The sequence below is a fragment of the Danio rerio genome, chromosome 4, assembly GCF_052040795.2.
Source record: "Danio rerio strain M-AB ecotype USA chromosome 4, GRCz13ab, whole genome shotgun sequence".
Taxonomy (NCBI): domain Eukaryota; kingdom Metazoa; phylum Chordata; class Actinopteri; order Cypriniformes; family Danionidae; genus Danio; species Danio rerio.
The window spans coordinates 5,480,001-5,502,500 of record NC_141024.2 but is presented as its reverse complement, the minus strand read 5'-3'; the positions used below and the strand labels follow the sequence as shown (position 1 = coordinate 5,502,500).

At 36.6% G+C, this 22,500-nt stretch overlaps 2 protein-coding genes across 18 annotated transcripts in view; one reads left to right on the top strand and one right to left on the bottom strand.

Annotated features, from left to right (window-relative positions):
• ccdc167 (coiled-coil domain containing 167) overlaps positions 1–22,500 on the top strand; it is a 64,216-nt gene that overhangs the window by 1,937 nt on the left and 39,779 nt on the right. For 3 of the 10 annotated variants that reach the window (XR_015942073.1, XR_015942074.1, XR_015482041.2), the window contains exons 4-8: positions 872–979; positions 9,850–9,959; positions 10,544–10,640; positions 18,168–18,387; positions 21,126–21,360. Coding sequence is in view for 1 of the 10 variants with exons in the window: in NM_001328596.1 (NP_001315525.1) it covers positions 872–975 (104 nt within the window). In the remaining 9 variants the exon portion in view is untranslated. 10 annotated transcript variants of the gene reach the window in all.
• The window catches only part of snap91b (synaptosome associated protein 91b), a 42,050-nt gene continuing 24,237 nt past the window's right edge, over positions 4,688–22,500 (bottom strand). For 2 of the 8 annotated variants that reach the window (XM_087247949.2, XM_087247957.2), the window contains 8 exons: positions 18,278–18,355; positions 13,914–14,045; positions 12,045–12,069; positions 11,871–11,937; positions 10,017–10,070; positions 9,839–9,937; positions 7,561–7,660; positions 4,688–5,895 (listed from right to left, as the gene is read on the bottom strand). In XM_087247949.2, the coding sequence (XP_087104075.2) occupies positions 18,284–18,355 (72 nt within the window). In that variant the 3' untranslated portion in view covers positions 4,688–5,895; positions 7,561–7,660; positions 9,839–9,937; ... (3 more) ...; positions 13,914–14,045; positions 18,278–18,283. Of the gene's footprint in view, positions 5,896–7,560; positions 7,661–9,838; positions 9,938–10,016; positions 10,071–11,870; positions 11,938–12,044; positions 12,070–13,913; positions 14,046–18,277; positions 18,422–19,105; positions 19,187–19,976; positions 20,052–21,122; positions 22,104–22,500 lie in introns of those variants that run through there. The other 6 variants (XM_087247952.2, XM_087247950.2, XM_087247951.2 and 3 more) reach the window with 6 other exon arrangements.

Genomic DNA, 22,500 nt, shown 5'->3' with positions numbered 1-22,500 from the left:
ATCCCAAAAAAAACAAACAATGCTCAACAAGATATCTTGTTCACTGTCCACTGAGCTGTCAACTGTAAGTTCAGCTGAAGTTCATGGGTACTCATGGTTCATGGTATATTTTTTGGAAGTCATTACAAATGAGTGTGCGCATATGTGCAGGTGTGCCTTATCATGAGTTACAGAACAGAACGCAGGTGTCCTTATGGCCTTGCTTCCATAAATCTACTCTCATTGTGACATTAATGCTGCTCTCCTAATTCCTTTTCTCATCTCTGACTGCATTTACACAGGGTGACTTTTTTTATTTACACAAGCACACATACCTGATCATAATGCCACAGGTATGGGTAATAATACAATAGATAAAATAATAATAATACTGAAATCACTCAAATAAGCTTGTAAATGAGAGTAATAAATTCATCAAGACACAATGATTTCTCAAAAAAGTCAGCAAGAGCTTTTAACTCATTTTAAAATGTTAATAAATGTATTATTATCACTTATTCTTTTATAACAGGACATTTAAATGAGAATAAGCTTTTTTTTTGCATTTGTACATGCATATATCTTTTACACTGAAGGACAATAATACATGATTTCACTCATCTGGATGTTTTATTCTCCAAAAGTTGAAGCAGACATTTTATTCACATTTAAAGTGCTTCCTATGTATTTAAAATTTCCTTTGTGAATTTGATTGGATGTGGACACAAAGCTGAGACCAATGATTTTGTGGGTTTTTTTCTTCAAAGTATATGTATTTTTAAACACCATAAGTCCATCTAATCACTTTTTATGATTAAAATTCTAATTTCTTTGCTTTATTTAATCAAGTTATTGTGTAATAAATTCTGTATTTCTTTATTTTATTCCTCAGAAAAGGATCTGCAGGTGCTGAGAGGAGAAAACCGGAGGAACATGATGCTGTCCGTCGCTCTGCTAGCCATCAGCGCTCTTTTCTACTACACATTTATATATTGAAGAGGTATTGTCTGTCATGTCAAACACAAAGTATGAGGAAACCAATATCCCCCTCTGGGTCCACTCATTATTCTGCTGTGGGAAACATTTGTTTATGCACAGATTTATGAATCTGTCATTTAAATCATGAATGCATTATGCCATCATCATCATGGCATGTTGGATTGTCTGAACACGGCTTTCTGTCTGTGGTCTGTAGCAGAGATCTTGGTGCTTGCTTGGTGATCGAGGAAAGACACAGATTGGGGGTTTTATTTATGCGTATATGCTGGTCAAAGATGCATTAAATTAAATAATAAAAGTCATGTTATATACATAAACATAAGTGTCTACTTTAAAAGTGTTCAAAAGCATTTTGTGAAAAACATATCTGGGTAAAGTAAGGTATAAAAATGCATGGTCATTCAGTGTAATGTACTTTCATTAACCTTTATAGCATTATTATTTTAGGCAAATCATTGTATAAGTTTTCTTAAACTGTCTAATAATTGTGTCCTTAAAACAGTTTTAAAAATAAATGAAGAACCGCTTTTATTCTAGCCGAAATAATACAAATAATTTCTACTGAAGAAAAAATATTGTAGGAAATACTGTGAAAATTTGCGTGCTCATCACTTGGGAAATATTTGAAGAAGAAAAACATCCACTGCAGGGTGAATAATTTTGACTTCAACTGCACAGTGGGTATGGAAAGTTTTCAGACTGGAGAAGAGCCTTTGTGAGAGGTAAAGAAGACACCAAAGATCTCTGTCGTTGAGCTCCAGAGATGCAGTCCGGAGATGGGAGAAAGTTGCATAGTCATCCATCACTGCAGACCTCCTCCAGTGGGGGCTTTATGGCAGAGTGGCCTGACAGAAGCCTCTTCTCAGTGCATGACGCATGGAGTTTGCTAAAATGGTGAGAAATTATTTGGTCTGATGAGACCAAGGTAGAACGTTTTTTCCTTAAATCTGAGTGGTATGTGTGGAGGCAACCAGGAACTGCTCATCACCTGTCCAGTCTCAACAGTGAAGCGTGGTGGTGGGAGCTTCATGCTGTGGGGTTTTTTTTCATCTGCATGGATAGGACGACTGGTTGCAAGTAAGGGAAAGATGAATGCCGCCAAGTACAGGAATATCCTGGATGAAAAACCTCTCCAGAGTGCTCAGGACCTCAGACTGGGCTGTAAGTTTATGGAGTCAATCTAGTGCCATATACACTTGCAAAATAAAAGAAAGTTTTGCAAACAAAAAATAAATAATATGAATATTTTCAATAATTAATTTTTTGAGAAATAAAAATGAAATTTGCAAACGTAAAAAGAACTGCAAAAAAACTCAAGTATTTGCATTTAAAGAAAAAATATTTTTATATATGAGCAATTTCATGCAAATGTCAACCTTGCCATGAAAAAAAAAAACTTTTCACCAAAATGCGGAACTAGTTTCTTACTTTTTTGTGTAAGTGTTTTACAGTACTTTAAAGATACACAAAAATGCATCTGTCAATGTTTTAAAACAATTATATTTCATTTACCAACGACACACAAGTGGCTATTTCACATCTGTCATATCCATAAGGGAGAGACGTCCCATCCATAACAGCACTTTTTCCTCATAAAAGCAAAACTATTAAATCAAATCAATAATTTTAGTTTTATAGTGAGACAGCTCTTTTTCTTTTGATTAGCATTATTTCTTCTTTTTTAAGTATGTTGTATACTGTAAACTTTTGTATTGTACTGTACTGAATACTGCAAGACTTTTTTGGTCACATCCATAACACAGGTTTATTCTCCTCAATTAAAGTGCAAAACATGTTTACAGATTGGTGAGTTAAAAAATATAAACAGATGTTTCAATATAACGTTAACATATGCTTTCTATGTGAATTTATGTTTTGAATTTTGACTGCAAACATCACATCCATAACGCTGGAATTGCTTATATATATATTTGCAAGACATTTTTATAGCATTGCCTTTTTAAAACTTGTCAATTGCTGTGCTCATTTTGATTTGCTTTTTAATCAACTGTGAGTTTGTGATGCTGTTTTCATTTTGCACTTCTGGGCGTTTCACTTTGTGGCCCTGATTTGACAAGGGTGCGGAGTCAAAGGAACTTGGGCGTTTACGGTAAGCCCTGACCTGCTTCCATTTTAAAGACGCCATCACCTGGAGGCACTTTTTTTTTAATGGCAAATAATTTATTTATTTTATTATGTATTTATTTTGCACTGCTTGATTTTTATGTGCGGTTCTTTTTTTGTTTTTAACTTTTATTTCTCAAAACTGAATTTTCCCTTTGCAGTTCTTTATTTTTATTAGCAAAATTAACTTTAATTCTCAAAAAAATATTTTCGAATTGCAATTTTTATAAATGTGCATTTTGTCATATTATTTTTTGCTTAATACTTTATTTTTTGTCAGAAAAACTTTCTTTTGTTTTGCAAGTATATATGGCCCTAGATTGACTCCATCAAGGTTTCCTTCTACCTTCTAAAACTGGACTGACACATTTTCAATTTACTTGAACTCCTGTGTGAAGCTGCTTTGACACAATCTACATTGTAAAAGCACTATAGAAATAAACATAGATTGAATTAAATAACAAGACAATGACCTAAACGCACCGCTAAAATAACAAAGGAGTGGCTTCACAACAACTCCGTGACTTTTTTTTTTAATGGCACAGTCAGAACCCTGAGCTAAACCCAATTGAGCATCTCTAAAGAGACCTACAAATGGCTGTCGACCAACGTTTACCATCCAACCTGAGCATCTGCAAGGAGGAATGACAGAGAATCCCACAAAAAAAAGTGTGAAAAGATTCATGGCTGTATAAGATCAAAAGGGTGCTTCTACTAAATACTAAGCAAAGGGTCTGAATAGCTAGGACCATGTATTATTTCATTTTTTCTATTTTTAATAAATCTGCAAAAATGTCAATGACTCTGTGTTTTTTTCTGTCAATATGGGGTGCTGTGTGCATATTAATGTATGACGTGGGTATTGAGAACTCGGGACGAACTGCTTCTTAACGCATGGGAGAGGAAGATCCTAAGGAGGATTTAGGGACTGAAGTGTGACCAAGGTGAATGGCGCATAAGGAATAATGCAGAAGTGACAGACATGTATGCGAAGCAAAGCCTGGTCACGGAAATAACGAGGAACCGTATAAGATGGCTGGACCATTTCCTCCGAACACCTCCGAACAAAGAGCATACAAGCTGTAACTAGAAGGAAGGAGACGTCCTGGTACGGAAGAGGTGGTTAGATGATGTAGAAGATCTTCCCTACGTACCCTGAGAGTGCATGCCTGGAGAATGCAGGCTTTGGATCGGGAAGGCTGGAGAGGAGTGGTGGAAGATGCCAGGGCTCTACACGGGCCGTAGTTCCGCCGAAAGAAGAAGAAGTGTGTATATTAATGAGGAAAAAACTAACTTAAATGATTTTAGCAAATGGGCGAAGCAGTGGTGCAGTAGGTAGTGCTGTAGCCTCACAGCAAAAAAGGTCGCTGGTTCGAGCCTCGGCTCAGTTGGCGTTTCTGTGTGGAGTTTGCATGTTCTCCCTGCGTTCGCGTGGGTTTCCTCCGGGTTTTCTGGTTTCCCAGAAAATGTATTCTGTAAAGCATGTGAACAGGACACATTTTAATGCATAGAGAAATATTAAACTGCATTAATGTTTATTTTCAGCTCATTGTGAAATCCTTTACCCAATAATGACTCAATGGCGTTTTCTCCAGATCACTGTTTATTGCATTTCAACAGGACTAACATGCACAAAGGTGGAAGGGCAGAGGGTGTTAATCCATCCAAAAATAAATTAATCGAACAAAAATGTTCAATTAAAATAAAATAAAAATCAGCCATCGATAAAATGCAACACTGTCCCGTTAAAACTGCTGTCTGTCCCTTTATAATCCTGGATACTTGCAGCGAACAGAACCGGTAGTACACTCACTTTGCAATACATCAAAAACACCAGTTATACTGAGTCCTGAATGAAGTTTGCTGCTGATAGAATTGGATCTGGCTCAATCGCGTCCCGTTCACACAACAGAAGAATAACATGCTGTGATAATAATAATATTATACATACTAGCAGGACTGGATCGCCGCCTTGCGATCATGTACACAGACTTTTTCCTGTACAAATGGGATTTTACCAACTAGCCATGTAGTATGTAAAGTAAACGTCCGACATAACTAAAATATATTCCAACTTTTTTTTTTTTTTTATCTCAAAATAAAGACTAAGGATATTCAAAAAACAATCCGTCATTTAAAATATTCTAAAATGCATATGTAGTTTCATCAGATATAGTCACATGTTGCATGTAACTCACAATCAATAGAGATACGAAAAGAAGAATCAAATCAGGGCGTTGATTAAAAACAATGCGTGAGACACTATCGTAATACGCGGATATCGTTCCCACGGAAGATAAAAGATTGTTAATACTCGACTGATGATGACACAGACTGGCCCAGTGATATTTACCACAGCAAAAAAAAAAAACATTTTCCACAGAAAACGTCACACTTTTTTGATTTGATTTTTCCCACGGTAAGCGAGTGAGGAGAAATGAATGCACATCTATCAATTAAGAGTTCGGCAGACGCATGATCAATAATGCATCTGCCGTTACTCTTCATGTCATTATCATTTTTTTTTAATATATAGATCTGAAGTAACTGAGAACATTGAAATACAAACACACGTACACACGTACTTAGTCACGGTCACGGTTTGTGCTACAACAACAGACAGAGAGAGAGAGAGGGAGGGAGAGATGGAAAAGAGAGAGAGAAAGTCAGACTGGTGGCCCTAAATATGATGAACGGAAGATTTAGAGAGAGAGAGAGAGAGAGAGAGAGAGAGAGAGAGAGAGAGAGAGAACGCACATCTGATCCATCAGGGCTGCACAAGAAGTGTGACATCTGCAATAGAAAAAAACAACAACAACAAAGAGCTCTTAGCATTTTGTTGTATAGCAATAGAACTGAGCACTTTAATTCTCATAACTGTATGCATTTACACACCTGTCAAAATTTTAAATATTTACGAGTTTCATGTTTTTAAAGAAGACATTTTGCAAGAGGCTGCATTTGAAGCTCCAAAAATAGAAATAACCTTGGTTTAACGTCTCATCCAAAAGACAGCGCGCACTGAGCAGTATAGAGTCCCCTTCACTATACTGGGGTGTTAGGACCCACACAGACTTCAGGTTGAGTGCCCCCTGCTGGCCTCACTAACACCATTACCGCCAGCAACCTAGCTTTCTCATATGGTGCCAAATCCTGGTACTGACCGGGTGCAGCTCTGCTTAGCTTCAGTGTGAGAGTTGCAGAGAGCTAGCTGCCAGCATGCAACTTTTGTTTTGCACCTGCTAGCATGCTGTTTCCAGCTGTATTATAAAAGGTGCAGTAGGTGATTGTCTTGAGAAAGTATTTCTGTTATGCTGATTGAAAGTCTTTTGCAATTCTTAAATTAAGTGGTCCAAATATTTAATATCCTGTGGACGGTATAGGACCAAGCAAAGCGTGTCCAATCAAAATGTTCCTTCCAAACATTAATGATAGGCTGTCCTAGCTGCCTGTCAAAATATTTCATATTTGTGCACACTTGTTCATTGCGCATGTGCATGTTTTTTTTGTGCACTCTGTTTTTTTGTTTTTGTTTTTTACATCATCAACTTGAGTATGGCAGGAAATTCAACCTAGCCTGCTCGTTTTTTTAAGTTTAAGTCAAGTAAATTTAAGTTTGGTATTGTAATTAGTAACTATACTCAGGGGTGGATTTACCCAATAAGCAAGGTAAGCAGCCGCTTAGGACCCCAGGAAATCTGAGGGCCCCCAAATAAGTAAAAAATGATCCTATAAATCCGAAATTACCTTGTTTTTTTTTATTATATTTTGTACGGTGAGGGTCTAAAAACTTAAATTTTAACATTATTATTACATCTGGGCAAATGTGTCCCCTACATTCAATAATGGGCCTGTCCAGCAGTCAAATCAGTAAAGATTTAGTTTTTAAAAACAAAGTAGAAATCTTTGGATATTATGAGGCAAGTCTCATATGCACAAGTGTAAATGATCCAAGTGGAAGCCTCTCCCATTTCAAGGCTGATCAAATGTTTTATTTTGATACTCTTGGAGGTCTTTCAAGTCGTAAAGCAACCAGAACTGTAAAACTTCCCAAACTCCAAAAATAGTTCATTTAGTATGTTTAGTTCGGAATTCATCCTAAGAAAACAAATCGCTTCAAAAGTTTTACAAGGTGCTTAACATGTGGTTGTTATTTTGCATTAAGATACAATGTAGGAAATGAGATCGAATAATATACGAACAAAACAGAAAAAAATGATGAAAAATTAAAGTACAAAAGGTGCATTTTAGATCTTTTGAGCCCCCGGCTGAAAATCCCTGACTATACTATACAGTTTACTCCCTGGTAAATGTTATGTGATGTTCTTTAGTGCTCGTGTATTCTATAGTCTTCGGTGGAATGTAAGATGTCAGTGTTCTCGGGCTAATCCTAGCATTTTTCAAGATCTCCTATCATCAGATGAAGAATGTCATTTAGTGTCGTCAAGCTAAACTCACAGCAGCTGCTCATCTACATGAAGTCTTTGATATTGAGGTCAGCGAGTGGGTCTTTAGGAGGCGGGGGCTTCCTGGGACTCTGGGCCATTCCTGGAGACATCTGTGGAGGAAACGCAAATAATTTAAGTATCTGTTAGTTAGGGCTGAGCGACATGACAAAAATCTGATATCATGATACAAGTCATCTCATAACTTTGATAGTGATGTAAATCATGTTATAGCACCATTTCTGTAAGTTCAATCAGTAGTTTATACATCATGATCACATGTAAACTATTTATTTTTTTGCATTTTAATGTACTGTCATAATTATTAGCCATCCTATTATTTCTTATTCTTCTTTTTCAATCATTTCCCAAATGATGTTTAACAGAGCAAGGAATTTTTTCACAGTGTTTCCTATAATATTTTGTCTTCTGGAGAAAGTCTTATTGGTTTTATCTTTTTTTTATAAAAACAAACCAAGCATGCACACCTCATGAATAGGCGAGTGTAAAGTAGTGTGTTTTCAAGGATGATTGAAAAAAATCTGAATGATTCAATGTGTCTAATGTTATACGAGAGAGAGAGTTTCAGAGCCTCTGAGCCAGGGAAGAAAAAGCCTTGTCACCCATATGCGCAGATGAGTGGAGGGGACTGTTAAAAGACAGAGGTCACGTGAAAGGGAGTACCCTGTTCAAAGTTCGCCTATAGTGTGGAGCCAAACAATGCAGGGCCTTGTACAGTTGAAGTCAGAATTATTAGCCCCCCTGTTTAATTTTTTTCCCCAATTTCTGTTTAATGAAGAGCAGATTTTTTTTCAACACATTTCTAAACATAATAGTTTTAATAACTCATTTCTAATAACTGATTTATTTCTAATAGCTAATTTATATTATATATTTATATATTATCAGTAAATAATATTTGACTAGATCTTTTGTGGATGTATATCTGAGTGTCATTAGCCTAAAGGTGGTACTTTACTTAATGTGCTGAAAAAAAAAATCTTCTCTTCGTTAAACAGAAATTAAGTAAATGATTATTATTATTATAATTATTATTATAACCATTATAACCTTTACTTTACCAGGAAAGACACATTGAGATTAAAAATCTCTTTTACAAGAGCGTCCGGGCCAAGATTAGGCAGTATACATGTCACATGGGTCTAACAGACAACAATAAAAAACAATTAACAGGTAACATGAATCACACTGACAAACTATTTAAAACATCTACAAACCTGTGTTTCAACTTCTAAATCTTTTATAGTCTTTTTAAAAGCATGCAGTGAAATCAATTCTTTGAACTGCAACTGTGTTTGCAGATTATTCCTTGCAAAAGGTGCTGCGTACTTAAAAGCCTTTTTCCTTATTTCAGTCCGCACTTTAGGAACAGACAGTAAATAAACATCCTTTGACCGAAGACCATAGTTAAGAACAGGCTTTTTACAAATGTAATTGTGTAGATATGATGGGAGTAAACCCAGTATAGATTTGTAAACAAGGATATGACAATGCTTGAGCCTACAAATGGACAAAGCAGACCAAACTACCTATTTAAAAGTAGTTATAAATCTTAGTGCACTATGGTAAACAGTATCCAATGTATGCAGACTCTGAGATCAAGCATGCATATTGATAACATCACCGTAGTCAAATATCGACATAAATGTTGCATCAACCTGCAGCTTTTTAGCATCAAAAAAAGGCAGTTCCTAATTCTAAAATACAAGCCTAAAATCACTTTTTTTTTTTTTCCTAAAAGAAAGTGTATCATCAATTAAAATTACAAGATATTTGTAATGGGACACCAATTCAATCTCTGCACCCAAAGACGTAGCAATAGGACCTAGCTTTTGCATGGTTTGTTTTGAATTTGAAAATGTCATAAGTTTTGTTTTATTGACATTTAAAACTAGTTTTAACTCAGATAAATTATGTTCAAGTACATTAAAAGCGATCTTGTAGTTGAGAAAGGGCCAGATTGGGTGTAGATGCAGCCGTGTATATGACTTTATCATCCGCAAAATATTGACAATTAGCATTTTTGATAAATATACAGGAGGACTAATACTTCTGACTTCAGCTGTATATATTTGCAGTCATGCAGAAAATCTTCATAGTACAGCTAACTTAGATTTGGTTTATGAAGAAAATGGATACAAATTATTATGGTGAACTCCATTAACAGTGTGTAATCCTGCAATCGATGTATTGTTAAAAGACAATACATCCATTACATATGATCGAGTCTTTATAAAAAACTGTTTTACTTTCTATAATATATGAACTACCGGTTGTCCAGGGGCTCCTGCGGGAAACTGTGGCCTCACTGGTTGTTGAGCAGCCATCATCGGAGAGCCAGGCATCATGGGAGCAGCTCCTCCTGCAGGCTGTGGGTCACAGAGAAACACAGTAAGAGACGCAAACACACACATCTGCACAAACACACACATAAACACACACTCTTACCATGCCAAACGGTGACGGGGATCCCATGACAGGACAGACCCCGATAGTGGGAGTCTAAGTGGGTGGGAGGGACGGGGGGGGGAGGGTTAGCAACAAACGACACAGGACAACACTTGAACAAAATGACTCTTATGGGTGCGTCTCAATTCACTACTCAGTGCACTGATCAGGGAGTCAGGCATTTTAAGTCCGCTCCCTGAAAAGTCCCACAATGCACTGTGAAAATCAGAGTGCATTACAATAAATAAATACAAATTTCTGGTAACAATTTGGAGTGGCTCATTAGTTAATGTACTCTTTAACATTAATAAATGCTTTACAAAATTATTCATGCTTATGTAATGTTAGTAAATACATGAACTAATAGACTATTATTCTAAAGTGTAATCCAGAAATTTGTATTTATTTGTATTAAACATGAACAAGCATAGCTAGGCAGGCTAAGAACAAGCTAGCAAACAATTATCTGTCTAAAAACTTTACATTATATTTACATTTTGTCATTTAGCAGATGCTTTTGTCCAAAGCGACTTACTATTGAGGAGGCATTCAACAAGAAGAGGCAATACACACAAGTATTACACTTCAAAGGAACTGTTTGTGCTCAGAGAATTAAGTGCTAAGGTAAGTAAATTGTCTGTTGAATATATAGATTTTTTTTTATAGTTTATACAGGTGGTTTGTCAAGCCCACTCGCTTAAAGCACACTTCATAAATGCACAATGTTTTTTTTTTTTTTAGATATACAGTGATTGTAAGAAACTGTCTGGTGCAAATGTGCAAACACTAATGCAAGTGTGAGTTAAAGTGTCAGAGAGATGAAAGAGTGTGTATTTTACAGGTGGTTTGTCAAGCCCACTCACCTGTGTGAGGCACACTCACAATTGCATAATGTTTTGGGGTTATGGTGTGTAAATTTCACGTTTAAATATGAAAAATATTAGTTCTGCTATTGTTTATATATTAAAGTTTTGATGCTTTGGCTGCGTCCCTAGTGTAGTGAACCAAGCGTATCATTGCTCTTACTAGTGCTCCAATTTGTGTACTGTACATGACCTACTGACCCAAAACTTCGGGAGCTAGGGAGCTGATTGAGACGCACCCTATGACATACACACACACACACACAGAGAGAGAGAAGGGAATCTGAACACACTGGGTTTGGGGGTTAACAGTCTGAGTTTAGTGCAAATTAAATGTGTATTAAAAAAGAGAGAGAGGAAAGCGGCTGTGAAGCCAGATTTAAAGCTTTAAAGCAATACTAGCTACATTTACATGCACTCAAGCATCTGTATATTAATGCACAGATGGCTTAATTGACTGAAAAAACTTTGTGTAATCTCTTCAGTCATTGCAGTTAAACTCAATTCAAATATAAATCAGATTGGAACGGATGATATACACCTTATATAATCTGATCAATTAAAAAAAACTAAGCATGTAAACACTTGAATATGGCTATGATGTGAATCAAAGTCCAAAATACTTTATGCACATGCGCAGCGCCATGATGTGTGTTTATTTCAGCTAGATTGTCTACAAAACACACTATTGTGATACAATGACTTACCTAATTACCCTAACTTCCTAATTAACCTTAGTTAAGCCTTTAATTTAATGTCGAATACTAGTATCTTGAAAAATCTAGTCAAATATTATGTACTGTCATCATGGCGAAGATAAGAAATCATATAAGAGAACGCTCCGCCTCTTTAGTCCTGTTTACTGAGTTGATTGGAGCAGAGAGTGAGTCAGAGAGAAGAAGGAAGCTTGTGATTGGCTCCACGCCATGCTGCTCAAAGCCATGCGCCTCCACCCTCATGCTCCACATCTACAGAACAACACAACATTTACCATTGTAACGCCCCAGCTAGGGGTGGGTACCTGCGCTTGCCAGTTCGCCCCTCCTGCTGCTTCACCCCTATGAGAGAGAGACAGAAATAGAGGAGGGATGGATATGCATGAATAGTTATTTTAAGAAGGCAAGAAAATATGGTGCAGTAAAGAGTAGGAAGTCATGTGTCTTACGGTTTCTGGTTCCCCATTCCCAAATCTGAAAGTACACAGAGGGATATTTTATTCTACAATCTTACAATGTGAAATTTGGCTCACATTTTTTTGTGACACTTAATGTACACTAGTTAATGTATTCACATCCCCATATCAGAAAAGGTTGTGACAGTATGGAAAACGCAAATAATAAAGAAAGTAGTGATTTCCAAATTTATTTTGACTTGGATTGCATGGCAGACAATACAACAGCATAATATATAACTTGTTTTTCGTGTTGTTGTTTTCTTTAAATCAACACATATTCCATTTTTGGATCTCGCAACACTTAAAAGACGCTTAGGGACTGAAGACACCAAGTGTTGAAGTGTTTCAAGTGTTTAAACAAGTCTTAACAGAATGGGCTCTTCATTTTTGCATTTTGGACTTCAAAATGCGCCACACATTCTCGATTGGAGACAGGTCGGGACTGCAGGCAGGCCAGTCAAGAACCTGTATCCTCTTCCTCCACACCCAGGACATTGTAATGTGTGTAGAATTTGGTTTTGCGTTCTTTTTAAAAGATGCATGGGCGTGCCTGGAAAAGAAGGCAGTTTACTGTGCTCCAAAATCTTTATGTACTTTTCAGCATTAATGCTGCCATCGCAGAAGCGCAAATTACCTTTGTCATGGCCCATATTAAGACAGACCCTTGCTTTTGGACTTGTTGATGGTAACAGTCTAGATCAGGGGTGTCCAAACTCGGTCCTGGAGGGCTGGTGTCCTGCAGATTTTAGCTCCAACTTGCCTCAGCACACCTGCCAGGTAGTTTCAAGTATACCTAGCAAGACCTTGATTATCTTGTTCACGTGTGTTTGATTAGGGTTGGAGGTAAAATCTGGACCTCCAAGAACAAGTTTGGTGATCCCTGGTCTAGATGATTCTCTTCTTATTTTGTCCGGAGCACACAATCATCCATTTCCTCCAAAAAAGTACTTGAAATACTGATTTATCTGACCACACTACATGTTTCCACTGTGTGATGGTCCATCCCAGTCGATGGCGCTTCTGGACACTGTTAACATAGGGCTTCGTTTTGACACAGTACAGTTTTAAGTGGCATTTGTGGATGTAATTATGTATTGTGGTACCTAACAAAGGTTTGCCAAAGTAGTCCGGAGCCCATTTGGTGATATGGCTCATAGATCAATGAGGATTCTTGATGCAGTGTCGCCTGAGGGATCGGAGATCACCGTTCTTCAGCTTAGGCTTCCACCCTTGTCCTTTATGCGCTGAAATTTCTCCAGATTCTTTGAATCTTTTACTGATGTTCTGCACTGCTGAAAGTTAAATATCCATGTCTTCATATCTTTTTTGAGGAACATTGTTTTTAATCATTTTAATAATTTTCTCAAGTATTTGTTGACAAACTGGCGATCCTCGACTCATCTTTGCTCCTAAAGGACTAGACCTTTTTTGGATGCTGCTTTAGTACCAAATCATAATTAAAATTACTTGTTGACATCACCTGTTTTAAATCACATCATTATTTAACTAATGGACTTGATTACTAGCCCTAAAGTGCTCCCGCCCCAACCTTTTTAGAGTGTAGGTCTGAATGACAGGAAAGGATTTATATTTACAAATGAAATCAAGTTGACCAGACAAAACATGAAATATTGTGTGTTCATGTTGTCTGCAACGGAATACAAGTCAAAGTCAATGTGGAAATCACTACTTTCTTTTTTTATTAACGTTTTCCATACTGTCTCAACTTTTTCTGATTTGAGTTGTAAATACTTATGTTACCTAATAGACTTTTATTCCAAACTGCTACCAAATAACCTTTACTTTTAAGACTAAGTATGATTTAGAAGTACACCATGGTAAAAGTGAATGCAAACGTACTGCCTGCCATGTTAGCCATAGCTGAGTCCAGGTCTCCTCCCATGGGTTTGACCGGTGAAGAGGCCATGGGTGAAGCTCCAGCGGCCTGAGGAGCCATAGCTGGCATGAGCACATCACCCAATCCATCGAACGCTTTTTTATGAGGAGCAAAGAGGAACATAGTGAGCTTCAGTCTGATTAACAGTACAAAAAAGAAGATAATCTGAATGCTAGCAACCCTCATTCAGCGGATATCTCAATGGCAACTAGTACTAGAAATATCTAAAGATGAGAGCAGGAAGAAACAGGCCTGAGTGCTATCATCTAACAGTAGAGTCATAAAGCACACACACACACACACACACTCAAAACCCACACATGAAATATTCATTAGATATCAACATCACTGAAAAATCTTAAATGTTGGACCTGCACTAAAAAAAGTGCTTAATTGGATTTACTAATTTTATTGTAGAGTAAGTAGTTGCAAACAATTCATATGAGCTTAAAAAAACACATCATGTTGAACATCACTAAATATAATTTGTTTAAATTCAGCCCATATAAATTGTTTATAAATTGTTTAAATGAGTAAATCCAATGAATAATTTCTCTAAACTGAAATGTTATATGTTTGGATGTATCCTGCTGGTGGAATTAGTCATCTACCATTTACTGTGGACTGAGTAATTCATTCAGTGCATCGTTTTGTGCTGCTTTAAAACATTGATTTTGCAAAAAAAGAGTTGATAAATGCATTTAATGTTGAATTCAGTACACTAAGCACATCAGAAATAGTCCTTGCTTACACGTGCAGTGTGAATCTTGTAACCTCTTAATATGGGCACTGAAATCAAAACACGCCACTGCTTACGCATATTGTGATACAAGACTAAAATAGCTGATGATACTGTAAACCTCTGTTCGACACTTGATATGTGTTTGGCTATTTGTAAAGATGTTCTGTCACTAAATTGTTATTTTAATAAATAAATCTGCTTAAAAAATCTGTGTTGTTCAAATGCACCAAAATATATGACCTATATTTACTGAGACATGTGTAAATATATTCTTTTTCAACATGGGATGTGCTCTTTTTTGTAGAGCATTGTATGTCTACTTTCATTCATTCATTCATTCATTCATTCGTTCATTCGTCCACTCATCTTCATAGCTCATCTGAATTCACTATTCTGAAAAGGCAGCAATGCACTCTGGGATTGCAGCTAATGTAGGAGCATCAGAACTCACCAGCAGCACAGGAGGAAGCAAGCAATGACCCAAGAGCCAGATGAAGGGAAGGAGAGGAAGAAAATGAAGAAAAACAAATGATAAAGAAGAGGGAATTCGAACCATCGGAGGAGGAAATGGACGTGAACATGGTTAGGAAGAAGAGAGTGTCGTCAAGCAAAAGTGAATGAGCAGATGAGAGAAGAGAGAGAGAGCAGAGTTAAGCAGCAAGGCATTGGGAAGAAGTCTCAGTCTGTGTGATGCAGAGATGAAGATAAACCACAGATGTGTGAGAGAGAAACAGATGGAAACAACGCTGAGCTCAACATATCAAAAACACCACGTCTGAATATCTCACATCAGCACACACACACACACACATCACTAACAACTGATGTTATCACACATACAAATGTAGAAAGGAGTGTATGGACCAATTGTTTGCTATCATATAATATATAACATATAATGTTGACATTTGAGCACATTTGCTTTCCATCATTGATCTCAATGAGAATCTAAAATGTATGTAAAATGTAAATATAAATGCTTTTTAAAAAAGCCTGTAAAAGTGCTACAGTAAAAACAGTGACAGTAATATTCCTCAATATGTATGTACACTGCTTTAAAAAATAAAGGGATTACTTAAACAACACAATGTTACTCTAAGTGTTCCCTCTACTTTTTGAGCGGTACGATTGATAGACTTTAATTCACACCCCCTGATCCAATTCCCTGTCTATGCGTTTATGCGCTTGTGCTGGGTTTTTTCCCCCTGATCTCACACTGCCCTATTTTATTGACAGTCTGATGGGGGCTTTTTCGCCTTCCTCTTCCCTAATGTATCTTATTTCCTCTAAAGCTACTTTTCATTGACCTGTTTTTCTCTGAAATGTGAATGTTTGTATATGGTCAGGGGGTCCAATTTCACTGCATGTAAAAATGTACAGTTGAAGAATTTTTAGCCTGCTTAAATTATTCACCCCCCTGTTTTTTTTCTGTTTAATGGAGAGCTGATTTTTTTCAGCACATTTCTAAACATAATAGTTTTAATAACTCATTTCTACTAACTGATTAATTTTATCTTTTCCATGATGACAGTAAATAATATTTTGCTAGATATTTTTCAAGACACTTCTACACAGCTTAAAGTGACATTTAAAGGCTTAACTAGGTTAATTAGGTTAACTAGGCAGGTTAGGGTAATTAGGCAAGTTATTGTATAATGATGGTTTGTTCTGTAGACTATTGAAAAAACATTTGCTAAAAAGGGGCTAATAATATTGTCCTTATAATGGTGTTTAAAAAAAATAAAAACTGCTTTTATTCTAGCCGAAATTAAACAATAAATATATTCTCCTGAAGGAAAAAATATTATCAGGCACACTGTGAAAATTTCCTTGCTCTGTTAAACATCATTTAGAAAATATTTTAAAAAGAAAAAAATTCAAAGGGGGGCGAATAATTCTGACTTCAACTGCATGTGACATAAAGGCTTTTCATCATCATCATCATCAATTGACTTTTCTACAATTTCCTGCAATATGATTCTTTTTATTATTATTTTTCTCAGCTGTAATGCACATTGGAGTTTTATGCTACATCTAATGTTGATAAATAATGTTTATTGCTTTCATTTAATTTGATATGTGTTTGGCTGATGGTGTTTAGTAGTTATGCGAACGACACAGAGCGTCTTATTAATATGTTTCTCTGCTGGTTGGAAAAGTTTATTGTGATGCGCTTTGGTTTACTATATGACTTCCTCATCCACACATGCTTATGTTTGTGTTTTTGTCTGTCTAACAAATGTATTGGGCTCTATTTTACCAATCTTAGTGCAAAGTCTAAAGTGAATGGCATAAAAGCAGTGCATGCTCAAATCTGCGTTTGCTATTTTAAGGATGGAAAAAAAGGGTCTGTGCACCAAAGCATGGTCTAAAAGGTTTGTCCTTATTAAGTGAAGTTTCACAGACTAATATGAGAGGAGCACATAATATGGTTAATTGCGGCTGGTCTCTCACCCATAATGTTTAGTAAGTCAATCGGATCAATCCAAACTCACTAAATAGCCTGTCTGGTATTGCTCCCTTTGTTTTTTTGATTAACCACCCCATCTCTCCTTATTCCTCCTTATCCAGGGGTGCTTTTAAGACCTACCCGATCTCGTACCCCCTTACATGCTCATCGACCAGAAGGGAGCCCTGGGCTCAATTATCTCTGAGCTCAGGGTTCTCACCTGGGACAGCATGCAAAACCTGCTAATATTATCAAGCAATATCTAAGTGTGAACTCTTGAAACCAGTCTCATCGCCAATTCCCTTTAACAGTCAGTTGTGTCATGCCATGGCGCATTTGCTATTTACATGGCCGACTTTGTAAGCAGAAACTCTGAACGCTTTACTAGCAGGAAAATTGTTTAGAGCATCTACGGCATGAGCCTTTACTATTTGGCCTCTTCCTTTCGGCAGTGGATTCAGGTGGTGGTGGTGGATGCACTACACGTAGTTTGTCATATTTTTAAATATGTTTGTGTGTTGCTGTACATCCCTGTGTGTGTATTAAGCAACGTGTTTGCATGTTTTGGAACCTCATGGGTGCATAACACTACCATGTTCTTTAAATAACAAATAAAAACTCTGCATCTTTGACTTTAGAGCAGCTTTTAGTTGGCCAGTGGTGCAGACCATTTCCTCATATAGCACTGTGTCAACAACACCTGAACACACTCCCTTTTTAGACCAGCATATGAGTGCACAGTGGTGCAAATGCCTTTATAATTAAAACAGTGTGGTGCACAACGTGAAAATGAAACCAGCGTCGGTCTGAAAAAAAAAAAAAAACTATTTGCGACCAGGACCAGTGGTGTGTAGTGTAAGTACTTGTGTACTACACTGGTGTAATTTATATAAACGCTGGTGTATTATATTATAAGTTAATGAATCACAGTAGTTTATTGTAAAATTAAAAAAATGTTTTAGGATTTCTAACATTATTATTATTTTTTTTTATAGTGTACTAATTTGAGGATTTGTCTTTTCTTAGGTGCACTTAAAAGTTGGACTTTGATGGTTACAAATGTGGCTTAAACACTGGACATAAATATGTGCACAATGAAAATGTCATGAAGATGTAGAGGGCTGCAAGTGACGTACCCGACATCAGATCTCCTCCTCCTCCTCCTCCTGCTGCTGCTGCTGCAGCTGGTTTGGCCTCACTGGCACCCGCAGATTCTGCTCCATCCATGCATCCATGCAGCATGAAGGTAAAAGAGTTTATAATGAGCCAAAGCCATTACGCTGAGAGACAAAAGCCCAGAGAGAGACAGAGAAACTTTATGTTGTCATTTTGGCATGCTTAGTCTTGTCCTTAATGTTCACAAAACTTAAAAAAACGTTCAGAGAATGTTTTAATATTTCAATAACAGAAACGGAACTTCAAGCAAACATTGCCACCAAAATTTCCACCTTTCCTGTCAGGTCAATAAATCCCTTTAAACCACTGTCCGTAGTTGATCGTCTAATAGAAAACCTGTATTTCCCCCCCAAAAGAGACACTATCTACTTGATATTAAGATGCATACAAATGTGTTCTCCATCACTTTTGTAGGAGAGCTCACTGAGACACTGTGATTATTACTGAACCAACTTCATTTCTGATTGTAATTATACAGTATTACAACCTTTTTTTTCTCATCTCACTTACAAATCATCCTATAATGACCCTGTGTTAGTCCGTAGGCATACGTGTAATTGTTTATATTCATATATAGTATTAAAGCAATCCAGTCAGATGTGTTTTTGACTACCACTGGAACTGATCAAAAGTGGAAAAACTAAAACTAACAATTGTTAAATTGATATAATAACCTTGGTCTACCTGTGGTCGGAATGATAATACATCTTAATACCAGGTGTAAAGAAACCACAGCAACTCTCTGAGCAAATCAGACCCCCATCATGCACACTGGGGTAGTTACCAACCCCCAAACAGGTCCAGATTTGCCCCACTGTCTGGCCAGCTCATGGGGGCAGATAAAGCAGGAGCAGGAGGACCAAACACATCTGGAGCACAGGAAGGAGTTTAGTTCGCTACTTATTTAATGCTCATTTAAAGCAAACACTGTCAAGATTAAATATCTGAATCTGTATGAATATTTGTGTATCATAGATAAAGATTAATAAGAAAAGCCCAAGGGAAAAGCCTAAGGGATAATAGACCCATTTCACAAGATGTTTAACGGTCATCAGCATCTTAAATCAGTGAAAGTTTTTAATATTTAGATTTTTTTTTTAAATGTGCGAACATTTATATTGATTTATGTATATATTATATTTACATCATCTTTGTAACTAAATACAAAAATGAATTACTTCTTATGCGAGCTGTTTCTAATGCAGCGTCTATGGGGCTAAGAGTAAGTCTGACATTATTCTCTCTTCTGGCTGCCGTTATCAGTCTCATACAATTTTTTCCTTTTTATGAAAGTCCTAATAACAAACATCGTGGAGTTTTTCTTTTAATATATTTGTTATTATAATATATTTGTTGTATTCTCCCATTCACTGCGCTCTAAGTCCACCAACTATGACGACTTCCGCTGCTGAGAAACCTGCAAATGTGAAAAGGGTCCATGTAACTAATAGGCCTTGGAAACACGTCAGGAGAAACACAGACAGAGAGGTGAAGGGATTGAAGGCCTGAGGGAGTGAGAGAAATTAAAGTGTTAGACGGTCAGTTCCTTCAGCTGCCTCAGGAGAGAAGCATAATAGGCTCACCTTGAGCAGTCAAGGACAGAATAGAGAGAAAACAATGTACACCCGAGGCAGGAATAAGATGCACTGCAGCGAGTACCTGCTGAAAACAAGTCTAGACTGGGGTTTGGGTCTGGTTTGGGAACAGATGAGTCTGGCATGGGATCGAAAAAACCTAAACACAACACAACATTTATGAACACAAACATAAAGAAATGATATTCCTATAATAAACAAATCAAACCAATTAAAATCTGGAAATGGGAAATAATCTCTATGTGTAGTTCTCTTGTGTTTATGCTTTGCACAAATATCTAATGTGAAATTAAAATGGGTTTTAAAGGCTTAGTTCAAGCAAACATGATAATTAAGATATTAATTACTTATTACTTGTGTTGTTTTAATCACCTGAGACCTTCATTTATCTTCAAAACACAAATTAAGATATTTTAGATGAAATCCAGGAGCTCTCTAACCCTCTATATATGGTCCCGGGACAGAAAATGAACCCAAAACACTGTCAAAACATTCCATGTGGCTTCAACTTTAATCATATAAAGCTCCAAAACACTATTATGCACCAATAAAATAGTAAAAAATACTTTGTTCACTTTTGTCTTCTCTTCAGCAACAGGTTATTGTCCAAAACACAATGTGTTGCACTTAGAATCAGCAGCGCAACATGCAAGCGTCATATTAACCATAGTAAACGCCTGCTTTAATTTGATGCCGAAGGCATTGGAAAGTCATTTAAAAAGAAAATTCTCAACAAAAGTGTTCCTGGAGCTCCGTGTGAAGTTTATCGTTTCCTATTCTGAACTTTAAATGGCCAAAGAGCTCTCAGATTTCATCTAAAATATATTCATTTGTGTAACAAAGATAAATGAAGGTCTCTGAGGATCGAAACGGCACGAGTGTGAGTAATTAATATCAGAATTATCATATTTGCTTGAACTAAGCCTTTAAACCCAGTGTGAATTCAGATTGTGCAATTAAAGGTAGATTTTTTTTAATGAAGGTCTCAGGGGATTGAAATAGCATGAGGGTGAGAAAATAATAACATAATTTGTATTTTTGGGTGAACTAATCCTTTAACTCTTTCTTTAAAGCAGCAAAAAAAGAATAAACAAATAAAACTAATATGAAAAAGTTTGTTATTCCAGATTTTAAGAAGTGGGATGCTATACAGTAAACATCTAGCCTGTAAGGGATTATTTATTTATTTGGTTCTTTTGTTTTTTTTTACCAGCAAACAGGTCTATCGTTGGGGCTGGGGAAGCAGTTGGTGCTACATTGCTGGTGTTGGTGGAGAGTGACTCCTGGACAGTAGAGGGCGCCACTGAACTAAAGAGAGAGTTACTGTCATCTACTGGCTGCATGGAGAACAAGTCCAACTGAGGGGAACTATCAGCAGTACCAGCCGCTGGAGCAAAGGGATCTACCGGCAGAAGAGGATTAACATTTGAAAACAACTTCCTGTTTGGGTAATTGGTCATATTCACCTTATAATACTTTATTTTTATGAATGTGCAAGACTTCCGATTAGATGCTACAGTAAATATCTAAATACACTGTGAAAAGACTATATTTGGATAGATAAAAAGCTTGAACAGTGGAAGTCTCGCACACTCAAGCTACAAGTTAACTTTTTACTCACTTTATAAATATATAAGAGTACACTTCCTGACAAAGGTCTTGTCGTCGATCACAGTTGTAAGAGCCACAAATAATCATTTGACTTCTAGTTGATCATTTGTAAAAGTGTCAGAAGTGTCAATTTTTCAGATGAATCATCTGTTGAACTGCATCCCAATCATCAGACCTACTGGAACCCGCATGGACCCACGATTCTCACAGAAATCAGTCAAGTTTGGTGAAGGAAAAATCATGGTTTGTGGTTACATCCAGTATGGGGGCGTACGAGAGATGGATGGCAACATCAGCAGCCTGAAGTATCAAGACAATAGTGCTGCCCATTACATTACAGACCACAGGAGAGGGCAAATTCTCCAGCAGGATAGCGCTCCTCATACTTCATCCTCCACATCAAAGCTCCTGTAAGCAAAAAAGGTCAAGGTGTTCCAGGATGGGCCAGCCCAGTCACTAGATATGAACATTATTGAGCATGTCTGGGGTAAAATGAAGGAGGAGGCTTTGAAGATGAATCCAAAGAATCCTGATGAACTCTGGGAGTCCTGCAGGAACGCTTTCTTTGACATTCCAGATGACTTTAATAAGTGATTTGAGTCATTGCAGAGATATATGGATGCAGTCCTCCAAGCTCATGGGAGTCATGCACACTATTCATTCTTTTTCCACTGCAGCATCGCTTTATATTCTATACTGGACAGTGGCTCTTCTAGTTTTAATGGCATCCTGGGCGAAACCACCCCAAATACCCCACCCCATCCCCCAAGAAATAAAGACACTATGTTGTTGACTTTATATATATATATATATATATATATATATATATATATATATATATATATATATATATATATATATATATATATATATATATATATATATATATATACATTTTAAATATTTAAATATATATTTTAAATATATCTTAAATATATTTTAAATATATCTTAAAAATATTATAAATACATTTAAAT